The sequence below is a fragment of the Trachymyrmex septentrionalis genome, unplaced genomic scaffold, assembly GCF_001594115.1.
Source record: "Trachymyrmex septentrionalis isolate Tsep2-gDNA-1 unplaced genomic scaffold, Tsep1.0 scaffold168, whole genome shotgun sequence".
NCBI classification, from domain to species: domain Eukaryota; kingdom Metazoa; phylum Arthropoda; class Insecta; order Hymenoptera; family Formicidae; genus Trachymyrmex; species Trachymyrmex septentrionalis.
In genome coordinates, this window is record NW_017304842.1 from 190282 (window position 1) to 207804 (window position 17523).

Genomic DNA, 17523 nt, shown 5'->3' on the forward strand with positions numbered 1-17523 from the left:
GATGATGAGATCTGTTCTCTTTAATTGAATTTGATATATATATTTTCCTATCGGAGAAAAAAAAAAGAGAACGATGAACGATGCAAGTTGATCTAAAAAGAATAGGTCTATTGTCGAAAATCTTTCCGGCGGGTCTTACCTAAAAGCTGATTGGACGATCGGCCGGCGTTGGTTCCGTTCATTAACCGTGGTAATGCGACTCCTCGGCGAGGAACGGCCGGATGACGGTCCCCGCGCGAAAATCAATTTCACGTGTGAACGCAGCCTTACGGTGGCGGGGTAGGCCGGTCAGGCGAGAGGGGTACGCTCGCGTTCGCGCACGCATTCGGGTTCCGCTGTAATAAAGGCGGCGAGGAACCATCGACGACGAGCCATACCACGGGTTACCACACATACACACGGATCTCGCCTCGGTCGCTCGCCCGCAGGTAGAGGCCAGTCCTCTCGCTCTTGCTCCCTCTTTCCTTTCCCTCTCCCTTTCTCTTTCTCTCTCTCTCTCTCTCTCTCTTTTCTTGGAAACAGATGACAGAGCGGCACGGTCACCGCGACTCACCGGACGTTTCGCGTCCTGCGGGATTACATGGGATAACTACTCCGACCATTCTATCGCGGGAAGTCTCTATCACTGAACGAATCGCGGTTATCACTGCGATCACTCGAATACTTCGCGCCCGTATATTTTTTATTTCGGCAATTTCGTCGGGGGAGCTGAATCGTGCGTGTGACGAGGCGAACGTGAACGAGCGGCCAGCAGCGACGAGACAATGAGGAAGGGAAAGGATGAAAAAAAGAAAAGAAGAAGGGAAGAGATATTAACGAAAGAGAGGAGCAGCGTGAAAGAAAGGAGCAGAGAAGCTGCGGTTCGCGCGAGCGACAGAACAATATTTATACTGGCATGGCACGACGTACGGCTGCGGCACCTCCAGCGTGCCTCGCGCCGCGCACTTCGGTTATCCCCGCTCGAGTCCGAGGAGTCGATAGACCGCAACAACGCGCGCGCTACCGCTCCTTACGCTCTCATGTCGCTCGCGCCGTCAGGCCCCTCCCCCCTCCCCTCCTCCTCCTTTGCAGCGCCCCGAGAGAGAGAAAGAGAAAGAAAGAAAGCGAGAAAGAAAAAAAATGCCCGTACCCCGCTTCCCGCGTCGTTGCGTGGCGTTCGTCACGGGACGTGAAAACACGTTACTGTGTGCTGCAAACGTAAGGGGCGCGCGTTCGACCCGGGGTAGAGTCTAGTCGTGGGTCGTGGTCGTTGTGGGGACGACGACGCACCGACGCGCGTCGCGCGAGCGTTAGCACGCGCAAGGGCCTTACGGACGCGGTACGCAACGATATCCCCACCGCGAGCGGCACCCGGCTTCGCACTGAAAGCCGTGCCCGCGAGCCTCTATATAGTCGGCTTGTGCCGCGCGCCGCCGCGCCGCCTCTGCTGTCTGTTGAAATGATGCGCGCTCGGCTGACTCGGCTCGGCCGGCGCTTGTCGCGTCGTCGAGTCAGCCGCGCCGTGTCCGAGGTCGCGACCCACGACCGATGCGCGAGACGGAGCAATGGAGTAAAGTCTGCGTCAAAGATCACGTGACTGTTCGAGTGACAGTGTCATAAGGAATGTAATAACGAAGGGAGTTTTTGGGCCCCGCATAATATTTTTTTAGCATATGTACAAAATTGAACGTATTCTTTTTAGCTGAACTTCTTGCACGGTTCATTTTTTTTCTGTTTTCACACGTCGCAGAGAAGAAAGATCACTTCTTACCGAGAAGATGAATTCTAAGAAAAAAAATAAATTTTTCTCTAAATTCTTTGGAATTGAATTTTATTCTAAGAAGAAAAATTGAATCAGTCCTTGAAAAAAGTGGTTCAATTTTCAATGTTTAAGAATAAGATTTCACTCTTTAGAGTGAAATTTACTTTAAAAGTTTTAGAAAATAAAAATGTTACGTAATAGCTTTATTGATATCGATAAACTGAAAGGAATTATTGATCGCTATAATATAATTAACGTATTATTCTTTTTTCTAATATATAATCTTGGAGATACATTTAAAAATAAGTAAAGGAATTATAAGTTACACGTCTCAGAAATATAATTATAATTTTGTATTTATTACTATATATTATTAAATATATTATTTTATACAATTATTTAATAATAAATATATTATTTTATGTGTATATATATATATATATATATATATATATATAAGAGCAAAATTACGAATAAAACTAAATAAAAATTTGGAATTAATACAACATCATTAATTTTATCCAATCATGTTGGACATTTTTTGTGAAGAACTACAGCGCCATCTGACGCGAAAAAATAACTAAAGTGTAAGAGAAGAGTGCGCCGCTCTATTATCTTCATTGTTGACACAAGTTGACACAGTCACGTTTTATCTTTGTCACTCTCTGAATATCAACAAGGATAGAACGACGCTTGTGTCGACTTGTGTCAATTGTGTCATCAAATAGAAAGCATCCAGTATAGACGTGGAAAACTATCAATAATCGCCACAATCGATAGTAACCGTGTTTAGAGCTTGACTATCGATAGTTTTCGATAGTTTTAAAAAATAAAGCCAATGACATATGATGCTTGTTTTCCTGTTGGATTTCTAGCTGAATTAGAATTTTGCCACCGTATTCCGCAGGCTTAAGTTTCGTTTCATGTATGTATATACATATTAAAATTAAAGGTGTTTTTTCATGCTCACGCTTGATGCTCATTTTTAGCGTGAAAATAAATCCCGTGATCAAAATTAACGCTTAATATTCATCAGTTTCTATCACATAACTTATTTTGATGCTGAAAATGAGCACATAGTGAAAGGGAACACTTGGTATGCTCAGTTTGCATCTCTCTCTAAATATCCGCCGTCTCTTTCTATGAATGTCGCGAAGGAGACAAAGGCTACCAACTGTGAAACGCGAAACATAGAACGGTATTCGTAGCCCGTTTTTATTTTCAAAATTTCAATCTTTAATCTTCAATCTCAATCTTCAATGCATTTGATTTCGGCCTAAGTCAATCCGAGAACTGTATTAACATTTTAAGACAATGGGCGCGCTCAAGTTAATAAAGCGGCTAGCCTGCTTGCCGAGCAAATGAGCATAATTGGTTGTTACTTATAGATCCAATTAATCATATTCAATTGCTCGGTAAGCATGCCTAGCCGCTTTGCCGTCTAGAACTCACCCATTATTTAAGACAGTTTTAAAAGCAAGAATGAATACTGGCCTGTTTCGCGTCGTAAAATTGGTACTAAATCTTTTCTTGTTTAACACACTTTATATCTCTCTTTCTATAGAAATAGACCGGCCTTTTTATTTTCAATAGCTTTTAATTTAAATCTATTGTATCGATAATTATTTTCGATAGCTTTTTTCGGAAGTAAGCTGCGCCAAAAGCATTTTCTCCTTCTTCTATAATAAGCATTATAGCGAATTCGATTGGAAGCATTGCATATTAACAAATATTTTTGCACTTAAAATGAGATAGATACATATTTTGCCTTAAAAAGAAAGAAAGTGAAAATGCCGAGTGTCAAAAGTACAAGCAACGCGAACAGATCTATTGTATGTACACTGATTTGAGCATAAAAATTAAATGCAAATATTTATATAAAATATATATTACAAAATACATATTTTACCTAATAGTACAATAAAATGTATTGAGTATTTCACAATTTAATCGATTTCTATGTTTATTTGTTAACATATATTTATGTTATTTTGTGTATGTACGGCAGTTTTAATGTACATCAGTACGTCAATTGAATTCATTATTTGTTTTATTTTTGTCCATTATTAGACTAGTTTCCCCCGAGGGTTTAAACAGGATCAGAATGTAAAAACCAATTACAGTCGAGCATTCCCCTGTTATTCGACTGTAACAGGGGAATAATTTATTCGTAATTCACGATATTATGTATACATATACTGTATATTATGACGTGCTGTCTTCAAGTACTAAAATCCCTAAAATATTTCTTCCTCTTTCTGGAAAGAGAAATTTGGGATCCGTTTATGAAACAAGGAGGCCTTGGAGAATCGAGAAATCGTTCATGGCAGCTTCCTCTATTCTTAGGGAGTAACAGGGAGCAGAGAATAAGAATTTCAACTTATCGGAAACTGTGTAGCCACAATACATAATAGATTATAATTCTTATTCTTCATTCCCTGTTCCTTTTATTGTGCGGGGCCCTTTAAAATAAGGAAGGACTTTGAATACAGGTATTGAACCAAATGGCGTCCACACATTTCTCTTAAGCCCAATGTCTACGATGCTAAAATTCAGTCCAAGTTCTCAAATTAAGAAATGTATAGCCAATCAGCTTACAATTTTTACGAAAAATCGGCAAGTTGATTGGCTACACATTTTTCGATCCGGAGAAGAATTCGATCGAGAATTCGGACTAATTTCTAATATCGTAAACATTGAGCTTTAAGCCCGATATCCACGATGCTAGAAATCTGATCTTGCTAGAATCCGAGATCTTGGACAGAAAAAGAATTAATAAATTACATTTGAACAATTTGATCACATAATCATTGTGATTAATCAATTCTTTTTTCATCCAAGGTCTCGGACCGATTTTTAGCATCATGGATATAAAGCTTTAAGCTGGTTTTCGCCTGACGCTACTACGCTTAAGCCTATGGCACATACAAGGACGTAAGGCCGTAACACATAAGCAGTAAGCAAATTGGCCAATCACAGTAGATACTGTAATCCAATAGCGAATCCAATGTTATGATTTCCTTACTAATTATGTCTTGCGGCCTTACGTTTTTCTATGGGCTTCATTTTCAGCATTAAAACAGGTCACGTAATCAAAATTAACGCTTAATATTCGTCAATTTTAATCACGTGACCTTTGACGCTGAAAATGAGCATTAGGTGAAAACCTAGCCTTAAGAATCTTCTACATAAAAGTCGTAGGAAATCAATCAATTATATATATTATATAATATCCTTATATTGGTCATGGAGTCTTAAGTCGTAGGAAATCAATCAATTATATATATAATAGCCCTATATTAATATAAGGAGAATACTCGATTAGAATTGGATGTTCTAAGAAAGTACACCAATAGCAGCAAACGCTCACGGATCCGCTCCGCAATAATTGAGTCTGCTGACCATTGGCTGCGTTCAGTGGACTCAACAGTTGAATGAGAGCGCTATTGACGTATTTTTCCAAATTTAAAATTCTGATTGGATTATTTAAAAAAATACACCAATAACAGCTCACTTAACTGTGGAGTCCGCTAAACGCAGCCATTGTTTAAAAAAATAGAATTTTCAATGGATACTGTATATACAATGCATTCAACGTGCATTAGACCTTAATATGGATCTTCGATTAATTTATACTGGAAAAACATCACTATCGAAAACTGCAAAAAATCTCGATAGCTGATAATAATCGATAGTGCTATCGATAGTTCTCCATCTCTAGTTCATTATACAAGAATTGGTAGATACGCCATCTTAGTATTTCGGTCTTTTCTGGTTGTATAGCGGATGCGTGAGGTAACGAAGTTTTTGAAGCGATGAAAAATATTTTATAGAATCCACTTTAATCCATCAATGCATCGAACGCGATAATGCGATATTATATGTTTTTTGCATTGTCATTTTTCGTGCTTTTGTGGGATAATATTATTTTTTTTGCAAAATTCGAAGCGTGTAGTACCGACAAGTGATGTATGCGTCTATAATTCTTTATAACTCGAAAATTACATGTATTTTATTTAAATAAAAATATATAATTAAAATTACGTGTGAAAAATTAATGTGTAAATTTGTGGAAAATTTCGCGATTGTTCGTCTATTTTAATTTATGTGAACATATGATGTTGAGCAGCAACCTATTCTAACCTATAAACTATTTTATTTGAGAATAACGAGTGTATTTTATTTATATATTATAGTAGATACAGCAAAAATTTCCAGTAATATTTTCTTATTAAAGTTTTAAGATATTTTATTTGTTAATAACGTCGCGAGATAATTTTTATTTATAACAGCACTTTATTTGTTAATGAAAGATAGTAAATATAAATACAATACTAGTATATATATATATATATAAAATTCATATTTTTTTATTTAAAGACCCAAAATATTATTTACTTTTTTTTACTCTGTTTATAGTTGTGGTGTTCTTTGACATATAATATTATAATATCGGAACTTCTGAAAATTCATTGTTATATCTTAGATTTATAGTGTTGTATTGTTATGATAATTCAGATATAATAGATCTAATATTACAAATGTAAATACATACATTTATTTATGTTACAGAATGAAGCAAATAGTGACTAATCAAACGGTAAAAATCCCAGAGGAATTGACTGTTACAGTCAAATCTCGTCTGGTAACAGTGAAAGGACCAAGAGGTGTATTGAAACGATCTTTCAAACATCTTGCACTCGATATTCGTGTAAGTAGAATATTATTACTTTAAAATATATTAGTATTTTTCTTGAAGAATTATCCTCTAGGAATCTTTTGTAATTTTAACCAAATTTTGCTGGAGTAATCTTATCTATCATGATGAGAATTTGGATTCCCCTTCATTTTCCATAAATGATAAATCCACATCTGAAATATTTTTTTTAAATTTACATTAAAATGTAGAATGTTAGTATTTATAGCTTATGAGTGTATCTTTTGTGTGTTTTGTATTAGATGGTCAGCCCGAGATTATTGAAGGTAGAGAAATGGTTTGGTACGAAGAAAGAACTAGCTGCCGTTCGTACCGTATGCTCGCATATTGAAAATATGCTTAAAGGTGTGACAATGGGCTACCAGTATAAAATGCGAGCTGTGTACGCTCATTTTCCTATTAACTGTGTGACTACAGAGAATAACACAGTCATAGAAATTCGTAATTTCTTGGGCGAGAAATATATACGTCGTGTCAAAATGGCACCTGGTGTCACTGTTGCAAATTCTGGTAAACAAAAAGATGAATTAATTATAGAAGGAAATTCGTTAGAAGATGTATCTCGTTCAGGTAAATACTTTATATAAGTATTGTTAGTTTTTGAACAAATAAATAAACTTAAGAAATGTGTGTTTAATAAATGTGTTTTTTTTCTAGCTGCTCTTATTCAACAGTCAACCACAGTGAAGAATAAGGATATTAGAAAGTTTTTGGATGGACTTTATGTGTCTGAGAAAACAACAGTTGTACAAGATGATGAATAAATTCTTTAATTTATGATTGAATGATAGAATTTATGCACATGCTTTTATTGACCCAATATTGAAATAAATGTACAGTTTTTCATTATTTCTATTAACGTTACTTTGATGTTTCTAACACGTAAAAAATAATCCTATAATAAGTGCACATTGTTTTTCATTTATTTTATGTATGTATTCAATACGTACACACACGCGCGCGCGCGTGAATGAAGAAAACGTATTTCTGTACAATTTCTGCAATCTTGTAATTGCAAATGGTGTTATAATTAGAATCTTATTTTACACGCAGACTGATTGCAAGTACATATATCGCACAAAGGCGATGTGAAGGAACGAAAAAGAATAATGCATGTTTCAAGAAAAGTAAAAGTTACTGTTGCAATAGTTAGAGTTTCACACTATTTTCCAATCTCACTTCACTTTTCTGATTGTTAAATTAATGTAATAAATGTTTTTCAGCATAATACAACATGCATAAAAACATATATTCCAGAATGAATAAAAATCTGAAGCTTTATTTGAAATATTATTAAAGTATATAATAAATATTTCTAGTAGATATTTTTTACTTGGATAATATGTCTTATTAATTTAATATAACTTTATTTATTCTTATGATACTTATTACAATATTTACGATAAATATTTTATAATATTTATAATAAATATTTATGATATGTGCTATTTAAAACCACACAAATATTTACAAAATATTCAAAATAAATCTTACAAATATTTTGTAAATATTGTGTTCTGCCTGGGTAATTATCGCTATATATACATATATATAGCGATAATTACCCAGGCAGAACACAATATTTACAAAATATTTGTAAGATTTATTTTGAATATTTTGTAAATATTTGTGTGGTTTTAAATAGCACATATCATAAATATTTATTATAAATATACAACAGCGATAATTTGTATAAGAAAAGTGTGAAATCAGACTTCTGCATTCAATCTGCTCTTAATTTGTCGTCAGGTTATGCAAGACTTTGCTCGGTTTCTGCTACCAATTTGCTGGCATAGCATGTCTAGCAGGCTTTGTTATATTTCTGGCACCAATTTGTTGACAATATATGTCAGATAATACAAATTCTATATACAATTTGATGCTTTTCTGCAATCAAAAATTGGTAACAGGTTCTGTTCAAAATCTGTCTCCGCAGGCTTTGTAACCAGAGATCTTTAAACAAGCGAATAATTCAAATTGGGCTCTTGAAATATTAAAACAAATAAAAAATAGAATAAAAAACGGGCAATTAAGAACCTTAATATGCGGTAATTGGTGCGATTATCATATACACATATATTTCGATTGTATCTATTACATAATATACTAAATTAAACGTTTTGGCTATCCAATCTCCAATCATAGCAATAATTAATAACAATCCAATATTTATAAGGCAAAGAAATTGAGTACAGCAAGCAAGTCTCACAGATTACCATATCTGGAATATGTAACTATCAGTTAGCTGATTAACTAAGTGCGAGCTGAATCAGAAATAATATAATATCATTAAAAAGACAGTTACTAAAAAAAAGGATAACAAATCCTTATGGAGACAAAAACCTTATGGAGACTTATCTATATGTCTGATATAAGGTCTGATATTCTATTATAAAATCGCGATTATAATATAAAATCGATCGCGTTTACATATTGTATTATAAATATTATAAAATCACTGCTCTTAATAATATGCTAAATATTGGGACGTTATACAAGCTATAAAATAATTAATTGATTGTTATCGAAACAACGTTGTACATTGATTGAATCTTTACCTTTGGACTATTATACAAATGTAAATAAGATTACCTTTAAACTAACATTCTAATATATATCTCATTGTCGATCTTTCAACTTTGTTTTTTTTTTTGGAATCGATAAAACATACATATTAGCTAGAGTCCAATGACATAAAAATGGTTCGATAACAATTAATCAACTTGTTATACATTTTTTTATCTTTCTTAGTATCTTCAATAGTTTTATTTATATAGATTTTTTTATTTTTACACATGTATTAAATTTTTATAATACAGATATAAAATAAAAATATTATATAAATAAAAATTTATTTAAATTATTAATTAATTTAAAAATAGAGAACATTTGTAAGAATATCTGAGAACTACTTGAGAAAATTATAATTTTCTGTTTAACCCAATCAATTTTTCGTACAGGAGACATATATATAAAATAACCTGATATATCACAGTAAAGTAAACAATTGACAATAAAAATTTTATTTTACGCTGGAAGGTTGAAATCTGTAAAGTCCATTCTACAATTGAACGAATTCTACAATTCGTCAATATGACATTAAATTGACATTATTTTGATTTTCTTGTTCTCCTTGGGTGGTTGTAATTATAAGAATTAATCATTCACGGAGAGAATTTTCTTTTAAAATTTACTCTGAAAATATAGTAGTTGTAGTACAATACAAAATTTTAAAGATTTTTTACTATGCGCTTCAGTAAAATTAATCAAACTTATTTCATATTTTATTATAGTTTTATTAATGAATGAGAAAGATTTTATATATAAAATTTTTCAAAATACAATATTGTTCCATGACTATCATATTTTCAAGGTGAACTATAAGAAAAAATTGTATGTGTATTGCATCACAGTCAAATATTCGACTATGATTAGTTAATTCTTACAACTGCAATCACTTTCAACAACGTTTACGCAATTGTAGAATGTACTTAAGTCTAACTCTTTATTATAATTTGATGTTTCATCAACTACCACATAACATGTAGTATTAGTGTTACATAAAATGCCGCATTGATACATCTATTAGTCTACTACAACCAATATAAGATATTTTATTTGCATATGAAATTACATATTACAATTTAAATGTTCCTTTTTTACTTTATATTCATTGTATTGTATTACCTGCAATTTATCTCATTCCTTATAGAATGACAAAAATGGAAAGAGTAGAATGCAAGCTATTTTTATCACGCACGCAGGATCTTTTAGCTCGGATCTACAAAGGTTTTTAAGCTTTAAGCCATAGAAAATAAATGAATTACAGTCAATTATTCTCCTCCTATTTGACTGTAATTGGTCAATTTCTTACGGTTTAAGACTTAAAGCACCTATCGTAGATCCGGACTTAGATCCTCCACTTTCAGCGATCTTACGTATAAACGAACTTTGTACTTTAAAAAAGGTATGTATTGTAGTAGCAGTCGTATGCGTACGTACGATAAATATTTATTATTTGGCTAATCAATAGTTAGCAGGTATCAACGTGATATGAACTTTGAGCTATATACTTAATAAACGTATTATTAACAGCAATCATATATCAATGCTATAATTTCAACAATATAAATGTAATATAACACATGTATTACATAACAGTTATGTTACTGAAATTTTAACATTTTAATGTATTTAAATGTATAAATCCATTTTTGTATGCAGTGTAGCAGAGCCGGGACAAAGGCGTGACGAGGCATTTGCTTCATGTAAACAATTTGATGAAAGAAGTGCAAAAATAGCAATATAATTTTTCTATATATTCTAATTCATTAACGGTGATATTGAGTTGTATGAAATTGAAGTAAAAAAGTATCGAACTTATTTTTGAATTGTATTAGTGATATGAAAAGCTAAAGATAAAGTATCATTAAATTTTGATTTCTTATCAAGTTATAAGTTAATAACAATTAGTGTTTTCGAGCTATAAAATGTGGCAATAGATTTAGCAATAAAATATGAAAATGATCTAAATGCAAACAAAATTTCTTCCGAAATTTTAAGTTTCAAACAGCACGCAATATTAATACTTTCCGAATCAGTTTCTATTATAGATGTTTAAAACTAATTCATGATTATTCTTTAACCGAATCATATCCAAACTTGGAGATAGCAGCAAGAATATTTTTTATTATTCCGGTAACAGTAGCTTCATGTGAAAGACATTTTAGTAAATTGAAGTTAATAAAAAATTATTTCCGTTAAAATTATTATCATTAAGTCAAGAAAATAATGTTATCATTAAGTCAAGAAAAATAATCAAATATTGAAATTTTTTCAATTGAAAATGAAATATATAAAGGTATAGATTTGATAATTTTACATCAAAACACGAAAAATATTATTACAATTCTAGTAACTATATTTTATTTGTAACATACATATGTAAATTTATATGATTATAAAATATAACTGCTCTTCTATACCTGATCATATTAAATTAATATTAATACATATTAATACATATTAATATTAATTACTATTAAAATTTATATTATTTTTTATTATATTTTACATGTCATGTATAAAGAAATATTTTTTTTACTAAAGGGCGCATTTTTTTATTTTGCCTCGGGCGCCGAAATGCCTAGTCCCGGCTTTGCAGTATAGTGTATTATTTTTACACGAAAAATCAATTGTGTACATTATAGTTATCTTTTACACACATAGATTTACAGTGTACTTTTATTTAGTGTTTACTGAATATCTACAGTTATGTAAGTATAACGCACTCTCGCGTGGATTACGTTGACGTAATGAAATCTAACTGTGAGATGCATGGGAATATTCACTTTAAATAGATTAATATAGTATTATAATTAGTTTTAAATGCGTTACATTTTCAAAAGAGCATTGTGCGCATTTGAGAAATTTACGCAAATGTTAACGCTATAATTTATTTACGCTATAAAAATATTCTGGCTTTATATTGACAGATAAATAAGAAGAAAAAATAACGTTATTCTTGATCTTGTATATTTGTCAAAATAAACATTACAAGCAATACTTTATAACATTTTTTGCTATAATGTATGCAATATTTTTCCTGCTAACATTAAACTTTCATTATTCTTTTGCTAGAAAATCACATAGTGTCATCGAAAATAATTCATGTATATTATCTTTTCTTGTTTAAAATGTACTTACATTTATTTTAATTCCTATAAATATTTGAAAAATATAATATCGCATACTTATCTTCTTTTATTGTGCATTAAAAAAAAAGAATTTTTGATTAGTTTTTTAAATTAATTATATAACAATTATTTTAGTCGTATTAAGTAGAGCAACAACATGCGCGTAAATATTTCCATTTATTTCTAAATCTAAAATATCGATTTATATCAATTATTCTTTTCATATGATAATAATTATATATTTTTACTATGCTGTAAATAAGCAGTTAAAATAATCTAATTCTTATATTTATTGAATAATACATCTAATCGCTTACAATAAGAAAACAATTTCCTAAATAAAAGCATCATTAAACAAGTTACGAATCTAATTGACGCAATGATTATTGATGCAACTATAATAAAAACTAAATTTATAATATAATATCAACAATGAACAAATTTCTTGCTGATTATTCACTTATTTATCATATGTATTATACTTGCATGAGCATAATCTCATTATTAGGATTTTTTTATAATTATCACAAAAAAAAAACAGAAAGTGTGCGTTTATTTTTAAGTGTTTAATGTGTTCAATATTTTTATACAATTACATATAATTTGATATTTTCATTTTTCTTTCAATTTGTTAATTCCTTTGTTAATTTTTTTCAGTGATAATTCTCTTCGACGTAAAAATGAGAGAAAGAGACTAAGAAGGTTCAAAAATGCTCTGCGGTTTATACTTGAAGAAAATCAACTCTGGAAGATCAGTGGCAGGAGGGGAGAAGGGTTGAAATGCGTGTCGTACTCAATATCGGGGTGGGGGCTTGAAGTGAGGAAGAAAAGCGTCTTGGGTCTTCGGCTTTGTTGGAGAGTTAGTGTTCATTAGTGCTTCATCCTCGGTCGCGAACGGTCCGCGTTTTGCGCGTTCCGTCAATCATCGAGGTGCTCGAGCGTTGACCGGTGCATGTCGTAAGTACAATTGTGACTTAGTAAGCGCGTACCTTGCAACTTTGTTCTGCAATCGAGCAATCAGTCTACGTAAATCTAAAAAAAAAAAAGAAAAAAAAAGAAATAGACGAGAAAGAAAGGAAAAGGAGAGAGAGATGTGTTACCGTGAAGCCAGGAAATTCATACTTTCACATTCTGCGTACTTGTTCGACATATTCGCATCGTCCGTTTCTACGTACATATCGTATAATGCTAGCTCAGCAATATGTTATCTCTGATGCCAGTAGCTAGAAACTGCAATTGCTATCAAATATCAAAAGTTACAAGTCAAGCCGATTTATCAATGCGCCCTTGACACGTAATTGACTCATTTTGAGTTCAATATCCACATAAGGCGCGCATTCATTCAGCAGGAAAAAAGGCAGTATGTATGCACCTGTTGACAATTTGATTTTTAGATTTATTTAAATATTTCATTAAAGAAGCGAATTCTCTTCTTCCGTTGATCTAAAGTCAGATGAAAAATTTTTAAAGATTGCAAAAATCGCGGAGAGTTTAATGGATTAATTTAGCTAACAGATTAGCTCCAAAATACTCAAAGTTATTATTATTATTATTATTAATTAACTGATACTTCTTTAAAAAAAATTTTATCATCATTAATGTTATACATTGAAATGTTTGAAATGTCACGTGAGTTGTGAAAGACTTGGTGGATAAAAAATGAAAAAGCGAAGGAGATGCGTTGCTGCGTTAATTAATTTATTTATTCAGACGGCCTATATTTCCTTCTCGCTGTGTGTGTGTCAAATCTATTAAAAACATTAAATCTCAAAACGTCACGTGTTATTGAACTAACTAATTTGAAATATACAGGATCATGGATCGATATTCAGAGTCAGTTCTTATATTCAAGAAAGAGTCTTAAGTTTTGTCTTGAGAGAAGGGGAGAGAGGAGAGAGAGAGAGAGAGAGAGAGAGAGAGATATTTATGCCTCTTGCTGGAAAATATAAACGCTCGCAATTTTTTTGCTATTTTCCGTGAGAAGACATAGATTTTCGGACGCCTTGATATTCCGGATCATGAATAGAATTTTTCTTTGCACTTCAAAGTTTGTTGCTCTTAAACACATGACGAGAGAGTTTTTTCAGACAATTCCTTGATGATCCGTCTGGGATCCACCATGTGGTTAGAGAAAAGTCGTCGTCCCGCTTCGACAGTGTTTCCGAATGAGAGGAATTAAATCGGACTCTAAATTGTTTGATCGAAAGCTTTGTGAAGCATGCGACAAGCTTCGCTCTAAAAATACATCTATAAACAAGCAGTTGAGAATATCTTCCTACGCGTTTATAGAATAACTGCTTTGAGCGCTCATTGATGTTTCAAACGTTTTCGCATTTCTGCATCTCATCATTTTCACAAACGTATCGATTGATTGCTTACGTCATCATTGAATATACATATACTTTGATAATAAGAGTAATTTCAGTTGCTAACTACTTAGCACAGAGTGACGTAAAAACTTGCAGGTATACAATAAGTACTTTTCTATGATATTTATAGATTTACAGTATCATCGATACTTCTTGATGTTTGATGTCCTTATATTTTTTTATCGGTGTTGTCAATCAGTGATGATTTTAAATAAGAACAACACGCGTAAATCACATGGTCACGGTTTCATATCGCGGTCGTGTCACGCAACAGAGAGGAAGTAGTGTCCGCCAATCTAAAATTAAATATAAATCATCTTCACGCGTTTCCTGTCTTGATCTTTTAACCCAATTTTATATTTTCTGTCTTTTACTCTATTTAATTAAACCATCTGCGTTAAATGTGCGTGATAGACATGATACACTTGGCAAAACTAATCATATTAATTCCTTATCTGTTTAATAAAAAAAGATATCTGTTAACGACTTTTAATTTTCAAATGGATAATGGATCATCAATGTGAATTGGATATTCTTATCCGTAGATATTATTTTCTATTTTTTTTGTGTGTGTGGGACAAACTTTTCCTTATGTGCATTCCTTTACGATCTAAAAGTATTATTGAAAATAACTTAACGATAATTTTCTTGGAAACATAAAATTGTCTCTACAGTAAATTATTCTGCAGTAAAAATGCAAGAATGTTGTGTATCGATCCTTGTGTATCGATTATACTACGAAAAGGCTATAAATTAACTTAACTACTTTACTGTAATTGAGTAAGCGTTTCTTAAATCATTTTTTTGTTCAAATGAAATAAATAGTTATTGGAATCTCTCATATTGCTATATGTTAAATTGATAACACTTGATTGTATTATTAATAATGTCATAACAGTATTAACAGATTTCGTATAAGAAGCATGTTTTTAATGTTGCTGAAAACATTAACGTAACTTACATAAGCAATAACAAAAAATATTTTCTTAATTTCGAGATTTATTTCTTTCAACTGGAAAATTGGAAATGAAACGCTTAAAGCTTAATAAGTCAACTCTCCGCCGGGGTCTTTAAAGGTACATCGATATTTTGATTGTAAATTTTGGTAGATGAATTTAAATCTGTAAAAGATAAATAAAATACAATTTGACTTTTCTGATGCTAAAAATTTGTTGTTAAAGCAAGTATACTTATAGATTTTTGTCGGGTTTTTAATATTTTCTGGAACAATAAAAAGTTTGCTCTGTTTTTTGAAGATCCCTATTGAGGAGACAAAAGATTAAAAATTTCTGTTGCAAAAAAGAATTAATTATATGTGATTGCTTGTTTGTGTAATTATTTAAAAATACTGAATGATTTAATCATTCATCTCTCTGGTAAGAGGTAGTAAAGTCCATTATATTCTATGAACATAAACATTGGGTCGAAGTCCACACTTTTATTATCATTCAAGAACTTCATTATCTACAAGAATTTTATTATCTCTTCTTTGATCAGTATACGTGAAGTAGCAGACATATTGATGGTAATAAAGTATTTCAATGACGTAAATTAAAGCTATATTGTGCATTATTACAAATAAAAAATAGAATAAAAAAACAATTAAGAGCCTTAACACGCGATAGTTGGTGGGATTATCATACATATATTCCGATTGTATCTATTATTTAATATATAAAACTGAACGTTTCGGCTATATTTATTAAGTTGACTCTGCTTTTAACACTGCGAACGTTATACAAATAATTTAACTTACAAATAATTTAACTTAATTTTATTATTACATTAGTTTATATTACATCGCTTAAAAAAAAACGTTGTTTTCTTATATATACCGATTATTGCGAAGAATAGTACTAAGATCTCGGTTTTTCTAAAGGTTTAGGACACTCGTACGGAATACAAAAGATCCGAGTTCGACTTCCGGTCAAGGTAATCTTTTTCGCAATAAATTTAAGAGCCTTAATATGCGGTAATTGGTGCGATTATCATTCGGTTATATTTATTATTGTACATAATATACAAAATTGAACTATATTTTGACTATATTCAAGTCATCCTCAGCAGTCTCTAATCATAGACAATGCAATAATTGATAACAATCCAATTGTCATAACGTCAAACAAATCGAGCGCAGTAAGTAAATCTCACAGATTATCATATCTGGAGTGTATAACCCTCAGTTAGTTGATTAACTAAGTGCGAGTTACTGCACACCATAACTGCACAATAATATAAATTAAATAAATTAAAATTGACAAAACGCAATTAAACTACTGTAATAATCACGAATTGAATTAAAGTTACAAGTAATTTTTAATAATTTGATGCTCAATCAAGCGTCATATTAGAAAGATGTACTGAAAAACTGTAAATAAATTTATTGCAAAAAATATTACCTTGACCGGAAGTCGAACCCGGATCTCTTGTACTCCGTATGAGTGTCCTAAGCCTTTAGAAAAGCCGAGACCTTAGTAATATTCTTCGCAATAATCGGTATATGTAAGAAAACAACGTTTCTTTCAGGCGACATAATATTGTATAAACAATAAGAATCACATTTTAGACCGCACATGTGAGAATACAATCAATACGAACTAAATATATCTATACCGGCTAAAATTATCCTGCTTTATCCTGTATATATGAAGATATAAATAAATATATAAATATTTATTTATTTATTCGTATCGTCTCCAACGTTAATTTATTAATATATGCAAAAGAAAAAAAGGGTTGATGATAACATTAGTAAGTATATCATGAATAGTCCAATGAAAGCGCTGAAAGCGATCACATAGAAACGGAAAGAAACGCGATTGTTTTCAGTACGAAAGTCGAGCTTGTGAACGTTCGCACATACTGTCCGGATCTCTCTTGAACTTTGCGCATACAACTCATTCTGTACATGCAACTCATAATTTGCTTATCAATGCAGCATATTTAAAGAGGACATAGTCCTAAATGCTTTCCTGCCTCCCCTCCCCCCCCCCCCCCCCG

The 17523-nt window shown here is 31.9% G+C and overlaps 3 protein-coding genes across 4 annotated transcripts in view; 2 read left to right on the forward strand and 1 right to left on the reverse strand.

Moving 5' to 3' along the window:
- The window catches only part of LOC108746363 (carboxyl-terminal PDZ ligand of neuronal nitric oxide synthase protein), a 23389-nt gene extending 22346 nt beyond the window's left edge, over positions 1-1043 (reverse strand). Inside the window, exon 1 of the mRNA XM_018483086.1 lies at positions 140-1043. The gene's annotated coding sequence lies outside the window, so the exon portion shown is untranslated. The remainder of the gene's footprint in view (positions 1-139) is intronic.
- Positions 1044-5456: 4413 nt separating this feature from the next.
- Positions 5457-7307, forward strand: LOC108746364 (60S ribosomal protein L9). Of its 2 annotated transcripts, none has more exons than XM_018483092.1 (4): positions 5457-5536; positions 6314-6452; positions 6701-7028; positions 7116-7307. In XM_018483092.1, exons 2-4 carry the CDS (start codon positions 6315-6317, stop codon positions 7220-7222), a joined length of 573 nt encoding a protein of 190 aa, XP_018338594.1. In that variant the 5' UTR covers positions 5457-5536; position 6314; the 3' UTR covers positions 7223-7307. The 2 variants fall into 2 exon arrangements, with proteins under 2 accessions (XP_018338594.1, XP_018338595.1); XM_018483093.1 differs by lacking the exon at positions 5457-5536 and adding an exon at positions 5556-5710.
- Positions 7308-12981: 5674 nt separating this feature from the next.
- Positions 12982-17523, forward strand: part of LOC108746367 (ATP-binding cassette sub-family G member 4) — a 27304-nt gene continuing 22762 nt past the window's right edge. Inside the window, exon 1 of the mRNA XM_018483098.1 lies at positions 12982-13111. The gene's annotated coding sequence lies outside the window, so the exon portion shown is untranslated. The remainder of the gene's footprint in view (positions 13112-17523) is intronic.

Excerpts from the sequence above, each read along its gene's own strand:
- LOC108746364 (XM_018483092.1), top strand. The coding sequence starts at position 6,315 with ATGAAGCAAATAGTGACTAATCAAACGGTAAAAATCCCAGAGGAATTG. Across the intron at positions 6,453-6,700 it reads ATCTTGCACTCGATATTCGT|ATGGTCAGCCCGAGATTATT; the intron begins GTAAGTAGAATA and ends GTTTTGTATTAG. Across the intron at positions 7,029-7,115 it reads AGAAGATGTATCTCGTTCAG|CTGCTCTTATTCAACAGTCA; the intron begins GTAAATACTTTA and ends TTTTTTTTCTAG.